Genomic DNA, 24,721 nt, shown 5'->3' with positions numbered 1-24,721 from the left:
ATCTAGCCAATCCTATAAGGAATATGGTTAATAGTTATTATTGTTGATAGTCATTGTGAAAGTTGCACTTCTGAACCATGAGCAGTTATTTACCATACTTTCCGCACTTCCACTCTTATATGTGCTTATGTATTGTTTCCCAATCTATACAGGTAGATTGTCCTTACGACTGTTCATTTAGCAGCTGTTTGAAATTCTGGAAAAAAAATCATCTTCATAGGTGCCAAACCATATTACAATAATTATTATTATAATTTTTCAATATTATAATATTTATTAAATTCTCCATCAGTTTGCACTGAACTGTGGCTGCACCATATCTTTAATGCTTTTTTCTACACAATATGAAATTGTTTATTAGCTAATATTGATATTCGGTATGATGCAAGCTATGAAGAATAAGATAAATATTTCTACATTTGTTTAATTCAAAGGAATTGTGTAATTTGCAGTGATGAAGTTTTGCACTGTATTTCATTTGTATTGCAGATAAAACAAAAATTTGAAAATTTCTCACCGGCGATTCAATTGCTCCATCTGCTGTATGGAGTTGGAACGTTGAAGGATTTGCTGGGCTGGTGGAGCTGTGGGCCTCTGCCACGTTGTGGTTCTGTTAACATGGTCCACATAGAATATTCTCCCATGACTGTCAATACGTGCTTCCCAATCTAAGATAAGAAGATATATCACAAAAAATAAGGATTTTAACAACTTAAAGCAATGTTTTCTATCGGACAGTGAAGATCCCACTTTATTTGTGTATCTATTCATTCAATTATTTTTAAGCATATACTGATAATTCTGCGTATCATGGCCATAGATATGTGCCATACGTGTGACACATATACAGAGTGGAAACAGAGCAACAAAATACAAAGTGAGAAGCTTCCATTTCAGTACAGTAGAACCTCTGGTCACGACCATAATTCGTTCCATAACTTTGGTCGCAACCCGATTTGGTCGTGACCCAAATCTAATTTTGGAAATTTGGCGCTTACAAAAAAAAATCGCGCGGAAGGGGGAAAAAAATTTTATGTGAATTTTTTGGTCGGAACCAGATTTGGTCATGGTCAGAAGCCTTCATGTCCAGAGGTTCTACTGTATTTTGGGCTCATAGAAGTCTTTAGTTATTTAATGTAGGTCTCTTGCACCTTAATACACAAGTTAGGATTGTTAATTGCAGAGGAGTTGCAAAATACATATCTTGTGTGTAGAATGTCCTGGATTTAATCCCTGGCATCTCAATTTGAAAGGAACTGCCTGAAAGTTTGAAGACTGCCTGTCTGCCAGAATAGGTAACTATGACTTAGGCAGGGACCTGGTTTATGCCAGGTATATTTCTCTATACAGGTGATCCTCAGTTAATAACGAAACTTACATCGGAAAGCAATGCACTCATAAAGTGTGTTGTCATGTGACTATGCTGCTTAGAAATGGCAGCTCTGGTAGTCCCCAGTTACAGTTGTTAAACAAGAGCCTCATATGTCTGTGACTTCCAACTGACTTTTCCATTGACTTTGCTTGTGGAAGCCAGCAGAGAAAGTTGCAAATCGCAATCATGTCATTGCAGGATACTGTAATGGTTGAAAATCCAGGCTGGTTGCTAAGTGCCTGGATTGCAATCATATGTCTGCAGGCAGCACTGCACTGTCTGGAAATTTTAGGACTGGTCATAACTACCATTCATTCAGCAGTGTCACAGATTCAAACAGTCGTTGAATGAGTGGTCTTTAAATGAGGACCACCTATAATATAATTCAATTTCCAGTCAGAAGGACCTCACAGCAGCACCATCTCTAGGGAGAAAAAAAGAAAAAAGGTGAAGCACACAATCTGTTTTTTTTAAACAGGGATCCGATTACTGCTACTTCAAATTCTTCTGGGTGTGCTTTACTATGAAAAAACAAAAATACTCCTTCATGTAAGTCTGTATTCTCTATACTTTTAATTAAAACAGAAAAAGTTCCTCACTTGGTGGCAAAGCTTCATCCACTCTCTGATAACGACTAACATCCTGACGAACCGAGGGAAGAGATCTCAGAGGCTGAGAACCATCAGGCTGAGAACCTAAAATCCAAAAGAAATACTGTGTAAACTTTACATCAAAACATGTACAATATTTACTATTTGTGCACAGGATTCTGAGCAGCTTACAAAGGTGAAAATAACAGAGCAATAATTTTAAAGAAATTATTAACACAAAAGCAGGATATTGGAAGGAGGCAAAGAAAAATTATAAAGTGATTCAAATTTAGAAATGGTGTCCTACAATGTCCTAGCTCAGCCCCTGAGGAAACAGCTTGATTTTTCAGCTCTTTTAATGGATAGGAGAGTGTAGACAAAGAAAATTAAAAAGAAGCAGTGATCAGTAGAAAGGAGAAGTCAAAAGAAGTCAGAGAATGCACTGGTAATTCTTGTGATGATCTTTCTGTAATTAAGCACCCAAGAAGAGTTTTACTAATGCATCTCTGAATAGAAACAACTTACATCCTATGTCTTATAAAACAATTGTGGATAATTAAATGGTCCTTTGAATAAATGAGAGACAAAAATAATAATTGTCCCTCAGTATGACTATAGTGTTACATTGCCAAGAAAAGAATATATAATCTCAGTACAAGAACTCAAGGTCATCATTTGGGGAGAGGGGTGACAAGATTTTATTTTTTATTTATTTTAGAATAAACTATGAAGAAATTATGGATCTTCTGACCAATTAAACTTGGTTCTGCCATAGTTTACATTCAACTTTTAAAGAAACAGAAGATGACTGGTCACAGAGAGGAAGTGGAAGTTCCTCCTAAGCCTGAGGTCTGGTGACTTCAAGATTGGTTGGCAATATAATTCTCAGAATTCCCAACCAACCTGTTTGAAAAATCTGGAAATTGTAATACCAACCCTCCCTGAGGCGCCAAGCAGGGGAAGGATGTCTAGCCCAATCCCTTGACCAATTTAGATTGCCTGCCTGCCTTCTTCAATGGAGAACAAAGACCATTCAGTATCTGAATGACTAGACAACACTAAATAATGTAAACAAAAATCCTTCATGACACTCTAAAATGACCTGCAGCAAAACCATAATTCACCAAATCCTGCCTGGATTATTAGACTCATGCACATTTGTAAGTAGATTCTTACAGTGTTTGCACAGAGATTAAAAATGAACAGAATGGGGAAATATTGGTGTTGCTATGCAAACCAGTGTTTTACATTTGGAGTATATTTTTCAAAATTAAAAATTAAACTAGTTTGCCAAGGTAAATAGAATCAATCATGGAATGAAGATAGGTAAGTTATCAATCATCTTACTGGCATTATTTTGTGCTAATTACCTCCACTAGCTCCAGCCTCCTGTGAAGCAGCTCCTTCACATGATGCTGATGCACCTCGCATATCTTCCTCTTGAGACTGGTTATGTGTAGCTGCAGCCTGCAGGTTCTGTCTCCTCTGCCATATCTCTTCTGAGTCATCACCATCTGGGAGCCCATCTTCAAACAACTGACCTTCCTCTTGAGTGCTTGGTAAGTGCACGGCAGGTAAAGAAGCCTGAGTGCACACAACATCCTGAGTTTCTGGAAGAGGCTCACTACTGGGAGCCTCTGCTGCACAAGCACCCTCTTCTTCCTCCTGAGAAGAAAAGGCTGGAGTCTCAGAAAAACGATTGCTTTCAAGGGAAGAGCAGCAAGTGTCAACAGAGGAGAGTTGGGTAGCTGTGCCTTCATTGCAAGAGCCATCAGCCCCTTCTATGTCACTTTCTCCCTCTGGCCTGGTGCTTGATTCACTAACACTCTCAGTATGAGCAGCATCACTTTGCTCGGTCTCTGATGAAATCTGAGAAGGTTCTGATCCTTGATCAATAGATTCAGCTTCCCTGATTTCCCTTTTGCTTCCAGAAACTGACTCAGAAGTACCAGTATCCACACCAGAGATGGGTTGTTCTGCCTCCTGAGGTGCAGAAACAGTATTGCTTGCTAAATCTTCTAGACAATTATCCTGAGGAGTTTCAGTTTCTTGTCCTGCTATCTCCAATTCAGCAGGCCCATTGGACATCTCCTCCTGACAACAGGAAGATTGCAAAGGTATTTCTACATCGGGTGCTGTCACAATTTCTTCAGAGACTTGGCTTTGTGTTACTTGGCTTGAGGAGCCATTTAAGAAAACTGCTTCATCATTTCTAGTAGTACCATTTAGCATAATCAAACCACCACCATCATCATCCAATGATGACTGGAAACCCAAACTTTGATGGAATTCATGTTCCTCTTCATCAGAATCAATGTGAAGCATAGCATTAAGTCGTGTATCAGTAGGGAAGCTACTCCTCAATTTTGGGGATGCCCCGATACTCCGTTCATTACAAGCAGATGTCCCAGATCTAGGAAGATTATTTTGTTCTATTGAATCTAGGTAATCATTCAAGGAGTCTTGTCGGCCCCTGGGAACTGAGGACCTTGACGTTGTAGAGGCTGAATCCTCTTGATCTGTTTCCGAAGTGGTACTAGTCCTAAAGGAATGCCGCAAGATGGCATGTCCAGATGATTCTTCAAGAATTGGGCCATTTGAACAAAGTGGATGTGTATCATGATGCCCTGCAGGTACATCCTCATCATCAGAAGGGCTTCCTAAGTCGCCATTGACAGAGTTTACTCCAAGAAGAGTTCCTACAGTTTCTGGTGAAGCATCTACAATGAAAAGACAAAGACTGATTAGTGAAACTGATCCATGTGTATTAATTGTGAACCTTAACTCTTTAATCGACAACCTCAGTGTAGCACTTTGTCAGAACAGACAGAATACATAGGATTTCTAAGCTCTAAGTCTTGAATGAAGAATTTAAAGAGGAAATAGCATAGAAGTTATACATGAAGTACGTTGGGTGAAATATAACATCATGTGAATAGATTTGTACTCCTATCTATGCTGATATTTATTCCTTTCTTTGCATCTACCACAAATCTTCAGACCATCCTCTAGAACCTGACACTATTTTTAACAGATTCTGAGGGCCCAAGTGGGTTGTATGAGACAGATGCAGCACTGGAGACAGTTCTGTGTACAGAACTATACTGATGACTTTCATTTAAAATTTCCCTAAATCTCCTTTTAGGAAATACTCTACAGTTATGCAACAAACACGATTTCAAGTGGAGCTCCATTCAATACATTCTGCTTCATCTCAGATTCCAATCCAAAATGAGACATGCCTCCCGTCAATTAATGTTGGAGAAACACATAATAGTAACTATGGAGATTCTCAGTCATCCAGGTCATGATTGTTCCAAGGATGCTTTTTCAAGAGGCAACTGGAATTTCTGGTTTTTCTTTGAAGGCGTTCTGCTTCTCATCCAAGAAGCTTCTTGGATGAGAAGTGAAATGTCTTCAAAGAAAAGCCAGAAACTCCAGTTGCCTCTTTAAAAAGCACCTTTAAAGACACATAATAGTAACTTCTCTTTTTTCAACAGAATTGGATTTACTTATAGAAAAATTACAGGCTGCCAAATTTCACAGTAATAGACAACAAATTACAGTGATTAGAAAGCCCCTGAGAACTGCATTATGTCTGCTACAGTAGGGAGGCAGCAGTAGATATGGGAGAATGGTAAAGAGTATAGGAATGATCATCACAGCTCCAGGTAATCTGGTAGCTATAATTGATATTATATGACTTATAATATAAGTGTTTATATTGGGCTACCACACTAGTTGTATTCTCATACATAACAATTATATAATTAGCTGCATGCAGTACCAGCATATCCACATAAACATGGTTCCCCAAAAGACAACAGAGGCCATAAATAACAAATTATTTTAGTGTGATTAGGAAGCAAACTTGACCTACTTCCTTTTTTTCAATTCTAACATTTTAAGGAGAAGCAGGAGCAATACAATTGTTTTAAGATTCCTGCTTTGGTTTTGATCACTTTACAGGGACTCAACTTTCTAAGCTACAAAATCAATTTGCACATCCTTAAACAAATACAATTTTGAATGCAGACAGCAATTTCTAGTAGGTAAATAATAATTGAGGAAGAAAGAAGAAATTATAACAGAAGGTCTTGAATGTGTAACTTATGATCATATAAAGAATAATCCTCTGCAAATAAAACCATAAATTTCCTGAGACAAAATGGAATCCTCAAATTCTGAGCACATTTTCTACAACAGCACCTACTAAACAGCTCAAATATTACATATTAACTTGCTTTTTCATTTTAAAAAGGTTCATGATATAAAAACCAGTTGAACATCCTTTGAATGCATATAGATTAATTAAGAAAGACCAAATTCTTACCATAAAATGCATGATATTTAACAGAATAATTTAAGAGAGAGAGGGAGGGAGAGAGAGGGAGAGGGAGAGAGAGAGAGAGAGACGGGAGGATAGTAAGTTTACATCTATGAGACATTATAATCTTAATATTCTTTTTTATTAATTCATTGTAAATATCAGAAAACTTGGGAGTATTAATTCTAATGGAAGGAATGTACAGAACTTATTAACAGTAATTGCTAAGGAAATTAAGAATGATTAGACAACAGAATGATTTTAATTAGGTAGACCAATTAGCAAGTACAAAAGTCTGTTAAAATACCTACCAGTGAAATACTATAAATAACTTTCAAAACAAGAAATGTTAATGAAAGATTATGAAACTAATTAAAAGAACTGAGATAAAATGACATCTCAAATAAGGATATACAGGGATTATAGAAAGAAGGATGTAACATACAGGTGGCAGCATTAACACCACAGAGGACCCATCCATTTCCTTAAGCCTCACAGGTTCAAACTTCTCCCAAATAACATGGCAAGATCTGAATCTCCCCAGCTAAGATGTAACTCTGAGTGAATCTCAGCAACTTTATCTAAAATGCTTAGATTCTTCACAGCAGCCATCCATCAGACTCAAGATCCCAGTTACTATAAAAAGAGTTGCTAGCTGGCAATCTACAGACTTCACAGTAGAAAAAATATGGGTTTTTTTCCCATCCATATCTCTATAATGTAGGCTCTTGTCTTTCTCCAGCAATGCTCTAGCATCTTTATTGTCACTTTATCCCTACAAGCTTCTTAGAAAATGCCATTGCCATATTCATTAAATTCCAAGGTTAAAAATCCAAATTAATCAAAAGTTCATCCTAACACCCTTTATGACTATTCAGTCATAAAACTCTTAACAACAAACATGTTGGCAATTACTTCAAAATCTTACCTTCATGAAGAGAAGATGTAATCTCTACCTTGAACTGAAGACATCCACTCACATGGTCTGCCGGTAGCCTTCTACCAAGGTTATAACTGAGAACCTGATCTCTGCAAAAGGGAATCGTGTATGAATATTTCTATTCTGCTTTCTGTAACTTTCAATATGTTTTAACTAGTCGAGGGAAATGAGGATATTTCCCATATGTGTCACATACCTCCATCACCCCATTTGCTGGATTTGGGAGGAAGGGAGCATACAAGAACACAAAGCTTATAGCGAAGAGAATACTATCTGACTAGGCCTATAATTTTATTTTTCAGTGTTAAAATTCCTGTATAAACAAAAAAGATACACTGATCCAACTGAGGATAATGTCAAGTAGACTAATATGCACATATCATTAGAGATACTTGTGGTATTCTCAGAACTTGCAACTCAGTAACAAGCATCAGGATTTCATGCAGTAATGGCTCCTCGGGAAAACAAAGATGATTTTCACCAAGTTCTTCTCAAATTCAAATAAAACTTCAGCTGAAGAATTCCTAACCTCCCTTATTGTTTCTAGCCTCCATTTTCATACCATAGAAAACATACAAAATGCTTCTTATGGAGGAGAAGAATGATGATGATATTGGATCCAGATCCATTATAGTCTCAGAGAAATCTGTTTTCCCACTATAGAAAACCCCATTAGGGCTGTGTTGCTGTACTGTACAGGAGGCTTTAATGCCTACCAATAAAGCATGGCAAGACAGGGAATGTGGTTATATTAGCAATAATTCAACATGTTCTCTTTTTTTGTACTCAAAGTAAGAGACAAGAAAGGATCACTACAACCCTCTCTCTCACATAGACTCTCCCTCATGTGTGTACACTTGTACCTATATGTCTTCCTCTCTCCTTCCCTCAAGGAATTGTTGACTCCTAGCAACTGCCTAGACTTGTCCCTGCGTTTTCCCACTGCCTCCTTCCTAAGGCCTGAGAGAGTGTGACTACCCAAAGTCATCCAGCTGGCTTTGTGCCTAAGGCAGGCCTAGAACTCACAGTCCCCCAATTTCTAACCTGTACTTTAACCACCACACCAAACTGGCTCTCTTAAAAGTATAATGCTATGCTAAAAAAGTATAACATGCCCTTGAGTAAACCCAATAATTAGATGGGCACATCCATACAGTACCCTTGGTGTCAGTTATGGAAGTATTTTGCCTTCTTCTAGTTGTTATCCTGGTTTTTAGTTTCCTAATCCAGGTTGCTGTTAACAATGATTTCAAATCCTACTATTAATTAGGTCTGACGCTGGTTTAATGTTTGAGCAAAAACAGGCTTGACCTGAGGCTGATACCTGCTTATCATACTACACATGTATTTTGCAATATTTGATTGGGTTAGATACATAATTGGCAATAAAATCTTTGTTGAAAGATCAAGCACAAAATAAAGGAGAATGACAGATATAAAAAGATAAGACCGATCAAAATAATTTGATATTTGTATCTAGCACACACAATACATTCTTATGTGAAACAGATTTAACCATTGAAAATTTCATGAAGCATTAATTCTTATAACATAGAAAAGGAAAAATGCTTGCAACTACACGGAAAGAAGGAAGGAAGGAATATACATTTTTAAAAATAACTTTAAAAGAATAGGTTGTATAATTAAATGTTTCACCATCTTGTATAAACATCCCCTTGCCCACAGCAATAAAAAAGATATTTATCATTTCCTCATCTAAACATTACACATTTTATTTTAGATACAGAATTTTACATGCATATTTTTCTTGTCCATATGACCAACAGTAATACCGATATTTTATTTAATTCAATCTTAGTGAAAATCATAATATTTAACAAGATACCTAGCCATTTAACAATTCCTGATTCTGATTTTTTTCCACTTTCCCAACAAGGTATTCTCCCAAGGCATTTGAATTAGAGCTGCTTCTAAAGGTAACAACTCTACGATCAAGTCTAAAAACTGTGGGAGACAAACTAAGCCATTGCTACATTTTACTGGATGACTTAAGCTCTCAAATTCCATTAATATACCTTGCCTTGTATAAATGTTGATATCAGGGTAAAGATTAGTTTATATATTATTATATAAATAATAATACTTCTGATCAGGTTCCTGATTTTTCCAAAAGATGGCTTGTACTGCACTGCAATGAGCTTTTCAATGTACACTTTGAACAGAATGTGATTTGGGCTGTTTTTAGTGATATGCATATTCAATGTATACTGTATGTACAATATAGTCAAAACGTGCAGTATATTCAAAGTGAAACACCCAGTACCTCACAGAGCAATTTCATGTGACCACAAGATGGCAGTCAAAATCTACAAACCAGACCAAACTCACTGATATCTGAGAAAGCATTTTATGGATATGTAAGAAACTCTTCCCATTAATCTCTTTTTTAAACATGAACCTAGTTAGGATCCAGTCAGGTCTTATTAATGAGTATTTCAAAATTAAAAATACTGTGCTTGAAGACCAGCATCAGCTTGCAGATCATAATAATATTCTAGCAAAGAGTACTAAGTAAAAAGACCTCAGAGGTAAACACTCCAGATCTTAACATCTTGTGAATGATTAAATAATATCCCAAAATTTTTCTAATTAATAATTATACTGTAGCATTCAGTAGTGTGCAAATTTATTAAAAACACATCTATTTGACTAGCACAGCACAATTTTGAATTTTAGTTTAGAATACAGTTGCTGAAGCAAAAAATATAACATGAAAAAAAGTCTGAAATTTTATTAACTTTACTTTTTAGGGCATCAGCATAGTATTTTCCTGCTAAAGCTGTGACCCAAGTTTAATGAAGAATCCTGAATGTTTTAGAAAACCACAGCATCTAACTGGCTCAGTGGAACACTCATTTTGTAGGCCAACATAGCTTAAGTAACCTGTTCTTTCTTTTCAAATCTGCAATGTATTTTTCTTACCTGCATCAACATCACTTGGGAAAAGCTGATAACTGTTTTCAAACTGAATTTGTCTTTCTCCATATATGCAACGTATTATATTGCTGAGAAAATCTGTGGAAAAGGAGCCATTTGTTTACAAGCTGGTTTGATTCTTAATAGTCATGCAAGAGCATGACAACACTGTGATGAAATAGAAACTTTGTAGAACTGAGGACAGGCAATATGTACACATGCCCGAAAGTCCTCAGGAGGATCTTGAAGGAATCTCACCAAGCCTTTGAGTGGTTGCAGCTGTTTCACAATTTCAGAGAGGAGATCCACAGTGGTATTTCACTTACTAAACAGCAAAGCACTTGTTAAATTACGGATGCACATCCACATATATGTGTACAAGGCAGTGTGTGCCTAATTAGATGCCTACTGACAACCAAGTGAAGTGTTCCACAAACTTCAGAATGTTCTCAGTCAGGTTCTTAATTTTCTAGTAGAAAGATACAGATCTGAACTGTATGCTCATTGGATCTGTTCCCTGGGAATTTTCTTATGCCTAAATAAAAAGTGGTACAATATTACATAAATAACTGGTTAACATTCCTGTATAGTAAATCTACAGGATGCAATTCAGCAATTAATTAAGGCACATTAAATGTGTGCCCAAGTAAAACTGTGTGTGCCAAACGTGGTGAAGCAGCCATTCCACAAGTCTCATGGGAATTATATCAATCCCTCTAATGAATGCAGCTCATCCAAAAAGAGAAGCAAAAGCAGCACAAATGCAGAGCAACAATTCTGAAAAAAATCACAGTAGAATCCTAACCTAGAGAGGATCCTTCCTATTTCAGTAGAACACTTAATAGGCAATCTATGGAGGTACTGAGTAGCCTAGACTTGCTTTGTGATCCTTATGAACTGTATCTTTACTACTAATTGAAGTACTCTAAGTATTGCATTTTATGTTCTCTGTTACAAGCCCTCTTACTAATTAGTATGTCCCTTACCTAGAATTTTTATGTAGGTATTCTAACACTTTAGCTTTCAACGTATGATCATTCTCAATCTGACTTACTATGCAACTACATTACATTAGTTTTTCACCCTATTCAGCAACATATTTTCAAACAGATTCTTAATGTACATTAAACTTTTACATCAGCTATGTTTGATTAATGCCTTGCTCTACACAGTTGTTTTAAGAAGCAAATTAACTTTAGAAATATATTGAATTGTTGATTGGAAAAAAATAATTTAAAACTCACAATATATCTGTAGAGAGATTATATATACATTCTAACCTTACTGAATTTAATCTCATCTTTTCAATAATAAAATTATTTGAAATATTTGAAACCAGACAATAATATTGTCAATAAATTTGCACACTACTGTACGAACCCGTGTCTTACAATTCAGCACATTTTAATTAAAGAAAACTTGTTAAAATGGTATATGAGGGACTGTGTTGAAAGAGTGAGACAATATAGAAGAATAAATTTAAGAATCGTAAATAAAATAAGTTGGCACCAAATATTTAAGTCTTTTAAAGGAAAATAATCTCCCCTTTCCTTCAGATAGGCTTAAATTGAACAAAGAAAATATATTAATTTACCCTATGGCATGTCTTTCCAGTAGTCTCTGCACAGGTATAGTGAGCTTTCCAAGAAAACGCTTGATGATAGGACGACTTTTGGCAAATTTATCTTTGATTTCAATTTCCAAGACATCAGTCAAAAGTGCTACAAAAGAATATTTCTGCAAACATAAAATACATGTGCATCTATATTTCATAAAACAAGTAATGATGATAAGTAAATCTACTATTTGTTCAGCAATATTTTAAAAGAATTATTCCTATACAAACGTTATCAATTACCATAATCCAGATTTCACAAATATCCATTGGCAACTGTTTGAGACTGTTGTTGAAACAGGAAAAATAGAAAACATTCAGCCACAAAGACTTCACATAAACATGAATTTAGTGATGCCTTAGAAGAATACATCTCCATTAGAACATTCTATGTTTTATCACCAGTCTTCCCTTGGTGACTGAAAGCTGTCAGATTCTGAGATTAAGAAATGGTACCAATCTAAAATATTCTTACAGCCATGTTTCATGACTAGGATTAGGCACTCTTGTTGGAATGCAGTGTTTCATTTTCTCCAAACATAACATTTTTCATAAAAAGTTTATGAAACAGTTCCAATTTTGTCTCATCAGTGCACAAAACATTGTTCCAATAGCCTGCTGGATCATCCAGGCAGTCTCTTATAAATTCAGACAGGTGGCAATGTGTTTTCTGGAAAACAGTGTTTTTTTGCTCAATATCCTCCTACAAATACCTCTCTTGTTCAATGTTTTGCATATGTTAGATTCTTGAACACTGGCATCAGGTAATGTAAGAATACCCTGTAGATCTTTTGCCATTATTCTGGAGTTCTTTGCAACCTCCCATATGATGCAACTTGCTTTTGCAATGATTTTTGTTTGATAAATAAGTTTGGGGAAAGTGACAATGATGCTGCATTTTCTCTATTTGTAGATTATATCTCTATTTTGAATTTACAAAAGCCAAAGTCTTTGGCAATAGATTTATAGTGCATTTCAACCTAAGAAACCACTTTTTCTGAGGTCTACAGTGTCACAGAGAGCCAATTCCATGGGGTCACTCAACAGGTGTATATGTGGAGAGAAGATTAATAAGGAATGGCCTCTCAAACTCTCACCGGATTGTTTTCTGACTGAATGAAACATCTCAATTTTGGGGGGTGTTACTTGGAACCTTGACACTTAGATATTAAGAGGTTCACATATTTTCACCAAAAAAGATGGTGAATTTGTTGCCTCAATATATTCAATAAAAACATTACGACTTAATAAACTCTGATCATATTGTAAATGTACTGCAGGATTACAGACAGCTCTAAAGGGTTCACAAACTTTCTCTTTTCACTTTATGTCCATGTAAATATCATCTAAAATTGCACTCTGTTTCTTACTTTGAACCAATAGCTATAAGCAAGAACATAATTTTGGTGCCCAAGTAATCGTACTACAGCTTTAAGTTTTCTTCAAAACCATTTATTACCTCTCTATGCCAAATAGGATTCGTTGTATTACTGATGATATTGGACCGCCTTTCCTGCCCATGGTGTGCAAATGTAGGAAACGTTTTCTTTTTCCCAGGCTGAATGGACATCTTTAGGTAAGGGTCAGGATTGAAGAACATCCCTTTTTTAAGTCCAATGGCCCGAATATCTTTGAAAGAAAAGGAAAAAAAAAGAATAGAGAACAATAATAATAATAATATAAGAAATATAGGTAGTCCTCAACTTACGATCACAATTGAGCTCAAAATTTCTGTTGTTAAGTGAGACATTTGTTAAGTGAATTTTGCCCCATTTTATGACTTTTCTTGCACAGTTGTTAAGGGAATCACTGTAGTTGTCAAATTAGTGTAATGGCTTCTCCGTTGATTTTGCTTGTCAGAAGGTCATAAAAGGGGATCTCATGAATCCAGGACACTGAAAGTGTCATAAATATGAGTCAGTCGCCAAGTGTTTACATTTTGATCACGTGATCATGGAGATGTTGTAACCATCATAAGTGTGAAATACGGTCAGTACAGTTGTAACTTTAAACGGTCATGAAATGAACTGTGGTAGGTCGAGGACCACCAGTACATCAAGCATACTTGCTAAAAATTATTTCTCCAATCTATCATTAAATGTTCCAACAACATAACACTTTGCGTTTATATAGATTTACTGGTCACACTAGCATGGAATTGTGAAAGCTGAACACATAGCTGAAGGATATCATTTTGAGTAATGCTGCTACAGAAAATTCACTGCTCGTGTTAAATTTGTTTATCCCGGTGAGGTGGTGAATACAAAATCAGACTTTCTCATGGTTATACTACTGTTTGAACATATATGTCAAAGTCATTCATAATGATGAACTAGCACTATGACATCCTAGTTCGAAAAAAGCCCCAAAGTGGGCTGTACCCATTAGTAATTTGTATTGATGCATCATTTTCCACAATGGGGAAGAAGCTAACCTTGCAGAAGAATAAGGACAGCTATCAGTCAAAGATAAACTTCGTATTCAAATATTTTTTAAAAAAATGGAATCATCGTGCAGGGGGAAGGGAAGGAGTTGCCATACACATCTAAATAATAACCATAGATTAATAGGTTGTAGAAGTTAATAAAAGAAAACTAGGGACAAGCATAACTAAATTATTGCTCAAGGATGAAAAATCTTGCTGCAGATTAAAGCAGGAAAGGAAAACCATTTTGACCACCCAAAATTACAAGAGAGAGATTTTAGCACTAATAAATTGAATCCATAAACCCAAAGCAGTCTGTGGAGGGTTGTGAGATCCTCAGCTCTGCTCATAGCAGGCACTGGAAATATGCCCGCTATGGCTTTTCAAAGGCATCTCCTTTGCTCTCCTTCCCAGCTGTTACTACTACTTGCATCTATAATTGTTACTTGAACTAAAACACCTGGCTATGTATTTGGGCTATGTAATTCTCATTTTTTCAGCAGTTGTTCTTTTATATTTCTCGTCATCCACCATTTTTTTCACTTCATCATTCGACCAAGGGTCTCTCTTCATAATCCTTATAAGCATATCACTCACAGGCTTCTGTGGCAATTCCTTCCAAGCATCTTCTCCATCCTCTTTTCCTCTTGCTTTCTATTCACTCTGTTGACCTTCTAATACTTGTTCATACAGGATTTGGGTTTTCTTCCTGCATTTTCATTCCAGTTTCTTTTATTTCTTTCCTTTTTTCATCTATCTTTAATGTTCTAGTCTCCTGACTCGAACAATCTGGATCCAATCTATTATTTTCACCGGATATTCCTCTTAAATTTCACTCAAATTTCCACTTAAAATTCAACCATCAAATTTATTTGATTTTTATTCACTCCACAGAATTCCCTATAAAAATTCATAATGCTCTGATTTAAAGGGACCAAAAAAATAAGCAAAACTTACCTGAGAGTCTAAAACTAATTAATTTTCGGGAGTGCTGACCTGTAGAAGCACCATCAGTGCCTTCTGCCCCCATCTAAAAGGCAGAGAATATTTTATGTTGTATTTTGCAGTTCAAAATATAAGAAAAATCTGGAAAAAAAACCCCTTCTAAATATAAAACAAAGTGATTCATCTATTAAATGCTTAAAATACTTTCTATATAGGAATCAGTTAATGTAAATGCACAATAAATAGGTGAACAAAATATCCTTTGTTATAACAGAATTACTAATGAGAAAACAGGTGGCTTTTGTCAAATATCAGTGTATGTCTTTTTAGTTATTATTCTGGTCCAGCAGGGGATGAACAGTTTGAGAGAGAAAAATTAGTGACTCACAGCAAACTCAATTGAGCATAGAATCAAAATAGGATTATGAAAAATATGAGGGAATTATTACAATGGATGAATAAAATCCAAGATGTGCTAAATCTGAAATGTAAAAAATAAAAATGTATTAAAATTAAAAGGATCACAGCAGCTAAGCATATTTAATGGTTTCTATAGATTATAGAATTTTGACCATCAAACTGAAAACAGAACAGAAAAAAACTTGACTTGGGAATTGTGATTTGGCTTTCTTGCTGGTTCAGCTCTGAACAGCAATATATCTCATTCCAAATTCCACCCATTGTTTATATTCTTGGCATACTAATATCCAGAGATTAACTATTATATAAATAAGCCTGTTATATTTAACCTCAAGAGCCGGGTTAGAAAGAGCAGACAATTGAGGAAGTAACTGCTAAAAAGACAATTGTAAGGATCTGCCTCAGTGGATCTAAATGTCTAATAGGAACAGAAGAGACATAAATACACCACTTATTCTGGTAAGTTTTATTTTTTCCAAATAGCTGTTGTATACAAATAAATACATTGTTGTTCTTACTGGTTACTGATAAATTTGCAGAGAAGATGGTGAATCTTTTTATCTACAGAATTATGCATACTCATATATAGGTTATGTTAGTATTGCCATCAATTTTAAGGGTCATGTTTATATTATATCAGAAATTGAAACATCATTTTCTTTATTTATCAGATATCTATCTCAGCTTGCTCAAGGAGCTGAATATGATTTAGGCAAGGATAGTTCTTAATGATGAAGTGAAAATAACCTGAATAATAATGAAGTTACCTGAATAATAATTAGCCCATCTTAATTATTACACCACATGCTATTATGCTATTGTTTATTTTAAAGGTGCACAATTATTTTCTGGCCAATAGCAGCACTTTTTAAATCAACTTTTTCAATGATCAGGCTTTGCCAGGGACAGCAGTGACATCACCAGAATAAAGAGGACTGGAATCTTGAGTTTCAGGTTTGGCAGAGGCATGATTCATTCATTTTACCTACCGTATTTTTCGCTCCATAAGCGAAGACACACTTTTTTTCTTCCCAAAAGTGGGTGGAAATGTCTGTGCGTCTTATGGAACAAATATGGATGACAGGCAGCAGCGGCAAACAACGGCAGCAATCCCCGCCGCCTGGAACAGCTGATCGGCGGTATTCCGGGAGGCCGATTCAACTGCTAATCAGCTGCTCGGAGGCGAAGGCTCCAGCATTCCCCAGCAGAGGCAGCAGACACAGAGGAGGCAGGCTCTTTGCTGTTTGCTGCAAAGACGCTAGCCAGATGAATACCGCATGGACACTAGGAAGCAGAGGCAGATTTTTTTTTTCTTGTTTTCCTCCTCTAAACCTAGTGTGTCTTATGGTCAGGAGCATCTTATGGAGCGAAAAATACGGTATTTTGTCATGAATAGCAAATTGAACCACTCTTATTTATGTTTGCCACCAAATACTGGCTAAACGGCTTCTGAGACCAATAGATTTTTTTTTCTTATCAATCTTTTCAAAGATAAAAAGATTCATTTTAATATTTTCTTTGTCTAAACTGAATGTAGAAAATAGTTTCCTTAACCTGATGCCTCCAAATAGCATGAGTAGCCTACTGCAACGCATAGAGAAGCCAGTTACACTTCTAAAACTCATGGTGTAATTAACCAAAATTGAACACAATTGCAGTTGGGCTTCATCTGCATTTTGTCTTCTACAACAAACTGTAATTAAATATGCACAGCATGTTTGTTTCAATTAATTATACAGAATAAGGAATGCATGCAATCATTAAAATATCTTGCTTATTCAGTAAGGAACTTTGAGGAAATTTTTGGTTCTTCATTACTAAGGTTGGCTACTGCTTGGACTAGACCCTGCAGTTTTCTTCACAAGGTTTTTCAGAAGCATTTCCTGCTTCCCAGGACTAAGATGTAGAATGACTGGCCCCAGGTCACCCAGCTGGCTTTGTGCCTAAAGCAGGACTAGATTTCACAGCTTCTTAACCCAGTACCTTTAACCATTGTGTTAAACTGACTCTCACCTACTCATTTATAAGCCTTTTTTTAAAAAAGGAATTGGGTCAACAACACTTGATGTAATACTAATATCTCTTAGATATGCCAGATTCTGCTAGGCAGAATCTGAGATGAGGTTGCTAGCCCGCTCTCGCCTATGAATCAAATGTATATATTTTTAATGAATATACATTTAGCCCAGTGGTGGGTTCCAACCGATGTTACCACCGGTTCTCTTCTCATATATGCTTTGCGCGCGAAGAGAACCGGTGAGTTCTGCGCAAGCACATTAGGTTTCTGCCCAGCTGAGGTGCGGCAATCCACTCTGCCGCGCCTATCAGCTGGGCTAAAAAAAATGAGAAATAAAGGTAGGAATAACGCAGGGGTGGGCAGGAGGGCCCAGTCAAAGAGAACCGGTTTGGTGACATCACATCATCACCACTACCGGCTCGCCCGAACCAGGCTGAACCGGGAGCAACCCACCACTGATTTAGCCAAACAAAGATGTGGGGCATTTTTTTTTTTAACTCAGGCCAGGTGCATGCATAAATACAGCTTTGCTAGCTTTGCTTAAAGTTTTGCTAACACAGCCTTCTTCAAGCTGAGTTTAATCAGATTTATTGCATCAGAAAATCTACAGCCCTGGTCACTAATGTTCAAGGTGTACAACAGATACAGCAAATTCCTCAGGGTGACAGCAACTTGGGAAAGGCTATTCTGAGTGTACTGTTTCCACACCAAGTTTTTTTTGAGTGACTTAACATTTCCTGCTTCCGAGGGTTGAGAGAGTGACTGGCACAAGCTGGCACTGTGCCCAAAGCAGGACTACAATTCAGGGTCTTACGAGAAATTGTAATGATTTCTCACCTGCTGCCATAGCCACTACATCAAATAGGTTCTTATTTCATGAATAAAAATGAATTGGGCAAGGAGAGGGAAATAAGGAGAAGGAGACATATTTTATTGTGATCTGCTCAGCCTAAGGTGACCAACTTTGTTTTGGCTCCAGAGTTAAAGGGATTTAGTTCTGATTAGCGCTTAGATGGGACAGCATACAAGAGTATTCAGGGCTCATTCCAGATCCTCAGCTAAATTAAATTCTATTCAGAGGCACATTTGCTTTTACTCAGCCAAAAAAAAAAGCAGGCTAGTGAAGGTTAAGGAGGCATAATTATGACATTTGATAGTCTCTATAGGACAACAGAGATGGTATCTGATAAACCATGTCCAGATTTTGGGAAGCTGTTAAGTAAACCCAAACAATCTTATCTGACAAAACAAAATGATAAAATTCAAGATACATTAAAATCAAACAGTTTAAGAATAAATTAAATGTAACCTTTAGGGGCAAAATATCACTCATCACCTCTTTATGTTGATATCCTCATTAAATCTGATAATTCATTGGAAAATACTATTTGTCAACCTAAATTAACAGGTTTAATGTTAGTGTTAAATAGATTGACCCACTGTAAGCAATATATATACTTACCATCACAGCAGGGTTTTTCACAGTGATACATGGAGTTGTTGCACGCTGGGCTCCGCTTATACCATGGTAGTATTTAAAGCAGATTTTTATTTCAGCTAAAAGGAAAAAAAAAATGAAGGGAAAGAAGTATAAGAATTCATGCACAATTCATAGTGAGTGAAGAGAATCAATGGAACAGCTGCTTTGATAGCAACAGAAGCCACAATTCATTGAGACCATATTACTTAAATTGTAGCAATTTGATTAAATAATGAGATCATTAATCTAATAATTGTTTCTCCAAAAGAGATGCCCTTGAAACCTTTGGCAGCAACATATGTATTATTAAGCTGTTGAAACTATACAGATGCCAAAATTAAAATTAAGCAGCCCAATTAAGGAAAGGATTTTAGCTTTTTCCTCCTTTGCTTTCCACATCTATTTCCCCCCCAAGTTTGTTTTTTTAAGCAACTGCAATAACCTGAACCTGTCTTTTTCCTGGACCCCACAATCCATAATAGCATCTGTTTCACTGTAATACATGATCTCTTTTTGAGCCAGTTAAGTCAGAAGTCAATCAGTCACAAGTTGGAAGGCCATTCCTAACAAATAAAAATGACAGCCCAGCCATTTTTAAATATGATACTTGCCACTCAAAATGACAAAAGAAAGTTGGTAGGTTGATAGTAAGAATCCTGAGGGGCCACAGAGTAGCAGGAATATTTCCACCCATTCACTTCTTGCTGAATTAGAGGGAGTGGTGCAGTAGCCTAGAGATGGAGTTCCAGCCTCACAATCAGGAGGCTGTGGGTTTGATCCAGTGGTGGGTTCCTCCCGGTTCGGTCCGGTTCGGCCGAGCAGGTAGCGGTGACGATATGATGTCACCGAACCGGTTCTTCCCCCCCCCCGCCCTCCCACCCCCCCACCCATGTTATTCTTACCTTTTATTTGGTCCCACCCCCAATCTATTGCTGCCTCCTGAGTCCCAGCTGATGACTAGAGGGAAAAAAACTGTTTAAACTCTTGCCGCGGGGCTTCAAAGGGCCGTCCTACAGCTGATCAGTGTTAAAAGCAAACAAATGAGTCGGGTCATAAGTGCGAGGACTTGGTCGTAAGTGCGAGAAATGACTCTGACCAGCTAGCCATGCCCACCTAGTCACATGACCTCCAAGTCACACCCATAAAATAAGCCACGCCCACAGAACTGGTAGTAAAAAAAATTAGAACCCACCCGTGGTTTGAGCCTAGGTAGTGGCAAATATTTCTCTTTCTGGGCACAATGAGTAAATATCTACTGTGAACTCTGCATTGGTGACAGGAAGGGCATTTGGCCAGTAAACATTCAGCTCCATTCAGTTGCCCCAACTCCACCCTGATGCAAGGGATTACCAGTATTAAAATACTTCCTGCTGAATTGGAAGTTTGTAATAGACATTTTTTGTGTGAGGAACCATAATACACTTTCAAAAGTCCAGATGTGCTCACTAATCCAAGATTAAGTTCTAGATTAAGTAATTATCAGCTGCAATATCTGATCAGTTATTGAGAGTTGTGTGGCAATTTTAATCTATAATTAGTATTATGCTTGTTGTTATGCTTGTTACTTAAAATATACATATTAGTACCCAAAATTACAACTTAAGAATCAAGAATCTGTCCAGAATATATTTTTAGCACTTCACTTTTTCTTCCACACTTCCTACACGAATTGCAAATTTCACCCCAACTGCTATAACGGATGGACAGTTACAGTTCCAACTACACTTGAATGGTACAAAGAGAACACAAGGCAGAGAATGGGAACAGGGCAGAACATCAAGCAGGCAGGAAGAGTTTTATTAACATTACACAAGCATCAAAATGTTCTCTTTGACTCAACTCATACAAATTCTCCCTGTGGAAACAGTAATATAAATGATGAACTGCTATAATTACATATCTATGACTTAGTACAAGAGATAGAGGCATTCAACTTTATGGCCAGTTCTGTTCTGACCTAGGCTCCCTGGGAAAGCTTAAATCACATGCTTAGTCCCAAAAAAAACTCTTTTATTTAAACGGCTGTGAATTATGGTCATTCACAGCCCATAATAATTCACAAACATTCTGTGAAGAGTCCGATAAATGCCTGCCACAGTCTTTCAAGGTAACGCTGATAAGCACCCACCTTTATCTCCCTTGAAATGCTGCCAGAGACCTAATTGTCAATTAGTTAGTTAGTTTTGCAAGGCCAAACTGAGCACAGAGTCAAACGGAGCTTCTCAGAGTTTGAACTGACCAGAATGAATAAACTGCTTCCTGCAAAGGCTCACGTCCATTTGCTCCTCTCTTATGTCTTATGGGAGGGGCCAATCATCTCCAAGACTTACTCCCGAGTCGCCCCTTTTGTCTTAACTGTTCTTGCCTCCTGGCAGCTCTGCGCATGCACACACTGGGAACAGGCTTCCCCTGTTCTTCTGCCTGGCTGATGTCAGATTCCAGAGGCTCCGGATGCAGCACATAACTCCCAGATGGCCCTGGCCCCCTCTCTGACTCCAACACAGAGCCCTCGTCCAAGCCTTCCCCAGTCTCCAGGACTGGCCCACGTTCCTCCCCAACTGCCTCACTGTCCGAATCTGCTGCCAGCTCTGCTGGCTGTTAGCGGGCCACAACAAGTTCCTACAAGCTTTACTACTATTTCTTTCCTTACAACAATTAATTCTGTCAACTGATTTTCCTCAGGGGGAAGACAAAATCTTGCCATTTTTATTAACTCAATTTTAATGAATCACAACAAAGGATATGCAGAAAATGAAAACTGTACTTAAGCATCTAGCTAAAATATTAATTCACAGTTGCAGTACAAGAAAAAATAAAGTTGTTTTCCTTTCTAAGGCATGAGATGTTATTATGCCTCAACTTTTACAGAAGATCATATAATCAGAAGAATACAAAATTAAAAAGTCTCGTTATAAAGTCAACTTTGTATATACTTCCTTAGTTGAAACCAACGGTGCTTTGAAAACTTTTAAACAGAAAATGTTAACTACATCAACCTCAAAGTAAAAATATAAGGTCCTTTTCGTCATCCCAACTGTTATCAGACTAAGATAAAATGTAAAAGGAGAAATAAATAATAATGTGCTATCAGTTATTTATAAGTAAGGTTCTTCAATAATCACTTAGAAGCCCTGCTCCAGCAGTAATATATGGTACACTCCTAAGGTGGAGTTCCTGCTATGTCCCTTCCATTTTTGATGACCAGCATAGAAGCATTAAACCAAACCTAATTTATGGCACAAACATGGAGGAGGAAGAATGGATTGTGTGGATATTCTGACAACGATTAGTAGTATGCATTTTTTCACTGGGCTCTGTAGGAAATTATTCTCCTCACAGGAGAGGAGCTATTGTGACTAGCCCACTTTCTCATATTAGACTTCTTTCCATTAAATCAAAAACACAGGAGAAAGTCTATAAATAGGTTCCATATCTGAAAACTAACTTATTTGTTGGGGTTCTTATATAATCACCCTTTAAATAGTAAACTTTATTAACGTAAGGTCAGAGGGAATTATTCCTTTGCTGTTCTTCTCTGGTCTTGATTGTTGCTCGGGAGTTTTGATGGACTTTATCTCGGATCAGATATCTGAGTAAGAGGTGACTTCTTGGAAGAGTATGGAAGTATTTAAATAGTATTGTTCTGTCAAAAAGAACATTTTAGGAAGACTACAGGTCAGAGTTATGACAATTCAATCCAATAGTCATTTGAAATTGCAGTATATGCTGCATTTCATTTTTTCATTTTCATTTTATTAGATTTCTATACCGCCCTACTCCCGAAGGACTCAGGGCGGTGCACAGCCAAACAATAAAAACACATACAATACAAAATTTAAAAAATAGAATAAAATCAAATTAAATAATTTTGGCCCCAACAAATTTAAAACCCCAAACTTTTAAAACCAATTTAAAATTGAATATATAAAATACTAAAAGATATTTAAAATTTTAAAAATCTTTTATAAAAGAGGGGGAAAATTAGGCCAGGCCGGCCTGGTGAAATAGTAAGGTCTTTAAGGCGCGGCGGAAGGTGCGCAGATCCGGGATCCTCCGTATCTCTGGGGGGAGCTCGTTCCAGATAGTAGGTGCCCCCACAAAGAAGGCTCTCCCCCTGGGGGCCGCCAGTCGGCATTGTTTCGCCGACGGTACCCGGAGGAGCACCCATATGTCTTTGAAAATGTTGCCAAAAATGATATGAAAGTTGCTGCCTAGTCCATCGATCAAGAGTGGATTGAGTGATATAAAAGGGGTAGGATGAGCAATGCAAAAAGGTAGGATCAAGAATTTCTCTCCCCTCCCCCTCCCCCCCAATTTCAGGGGAACAATTACTGATATATCCTAAAAAGGATGGTTAATACCAACTTTTTTATTTCCATGCCATGGAGATCATCTCAGGGAAATCGAATGGCTTTAAAATACATTTAGTAGGATACATGTAGCCTACTCATTCCACTATAGACAATGCATCTAGAATAAAAGTTGAATGTTTTACTTATTTATTTCAGGTACTCTAGAAATCAGAGCACAAAGCTTTTGATCACACGGGGAAGCAAGCCATATCACTGAGCTTCAGGATACCATCTTATCTTCCATGGAAGCTAGGAAGAAGAGATGGGCTCTGCCTGCTAAAATATAATAGGGAAAGCAATCTTTTTATACAATCTTCATTAATTTTATTGTTTTTATATTTTTGGTTTTTATATACTGTAAGCTGATCAGAGTTGTTTGGATAGTGAGAGGGATAGCATATAAATTTAATAAATACATAAATAAATAGTAGTCCAAAAGAGCAATTTACCACATTGTCATTATGCAACAAGTAATATTCCTCCAGCTTTTCTATGGGGGAAGAGAGCTCTTCTTTGCTCACTGCCAAAGCCACAAGAATTTCAATTGGATATTTCCCGTTTTATTCATTTCTCTGGAGTATAGGGAGGGCCATACTTCTCAATCCCTCTAATAGCATTAATACTGCAGTACAAATTCAGCCTGTCTTTTAAACCAATGATAGCTGGAGGGCAAAGACTTATTACAATGATGATCAAAGGATCGTATTTGACAGCTGTATCATTCCACGTTCTCTCCTGAGTTATTTAAACTGAGCACCACATTCCTGTGTTGGGATTCTTCTTCCTCCACCAAGATGATCACACAAACTGATTATAAACAATGACATAACAAAGTCACCAAAATGATTCTTTGGAACATCTGTAAAAATTATTATGTACCAGTAATGAAAAATTGGTGGAAACAGATTTGGAAAAAGTGGTTGAAAAATGACCAGGTGGAAATATTATAGGATTTCTGAATACAAACTGACAAAGTTCTTTCACTATTTCACTGTAGCTGAAAAGAAGAAAATGTGGATAATTGATGTGGCAATACCAGAGGATGGTAGAAGATAAAGAATTGGAAAAAATCACAAAGTATCAAGATCTGAAAACTAAAACAGAAAGATTATGGCATAAACTAGCCATGGTGGTCCTGGTTATTGGCACACAGAGTGCCATACCAAAAAAATCATGGACAGCACTTAGAAAATATGCACATTGATAAAATTTCCATCTGTCAATTACAGAAGGACCTCATATATACTATGCCAATACATTATGACAACCTAGAGAAGTATTCAATGCACATAAAGGCCAAT

General features: G+C 36.9%; 1 protein-coding gene across 1 annotated transcript in view; it reads right to left on the bottom strand.

Annotated features, from left to right (window-relative positions):
• Positions 1-24,721, bottom strand: part of HECW2 (HECT, C2 and WW domain containing E3 ubiquitin protein ligase 2) — a 116,898-nt gene that overhangs the window by 58,781 nt on the left and 33,396 nt on the right. Inside the window, exons 3-10 of the mRNA XM_070956832.1 lie at positions 19,051-19,145; positions 15,164-15,236; positions 13,241-13,410; positions 11,761-11,903; positions 7,218-7,318; positions 3,333-4,682; positions 1,972-2,067; positions 518-668 (exon numbers count right to left, since the gene is read on the bottom strand). Of these exons, the coding sequence (XP_070812933.1) occupies positions 518-668; positions 1,972-2,067; positions 3,333-4,682; positions 7,218-7,318; positions 11,761-11,903; positions 13,241-13,410; positions 15,164-15,236; positions 19,051-19,145 (2,179 nt within the window). The remainder of the gene's footprint in view (positions 1-517; positions 669-1,971; positions 2,068-3,332; positions 4,683-7,217; positions 7,319-11,760; positions 11,904-13,240; positions 13,411-15,163; positions 15,237-19,050; positions 19,146-24,721) is intronic.

The sequence above is a fragment of the Pituophis catenifer genome, unplaced genomic scaffold (assembly GCF_029215685.1).
Source record: "Pituophis catenifer annectens isolate HBS135680 unplaced genomic scaffold, rPitCat1.0.hap2 SCAF_1, whole genome shotgun sequence".
NCBI lineage: Eukaryota > Metazoa > Chordata > Lepidosauria > Squamata > Colubridae > Pituophis > Pituophis catenifer.
This window is presented reverse-complemented; position numbering and strand designations above follow the sequence as displayed.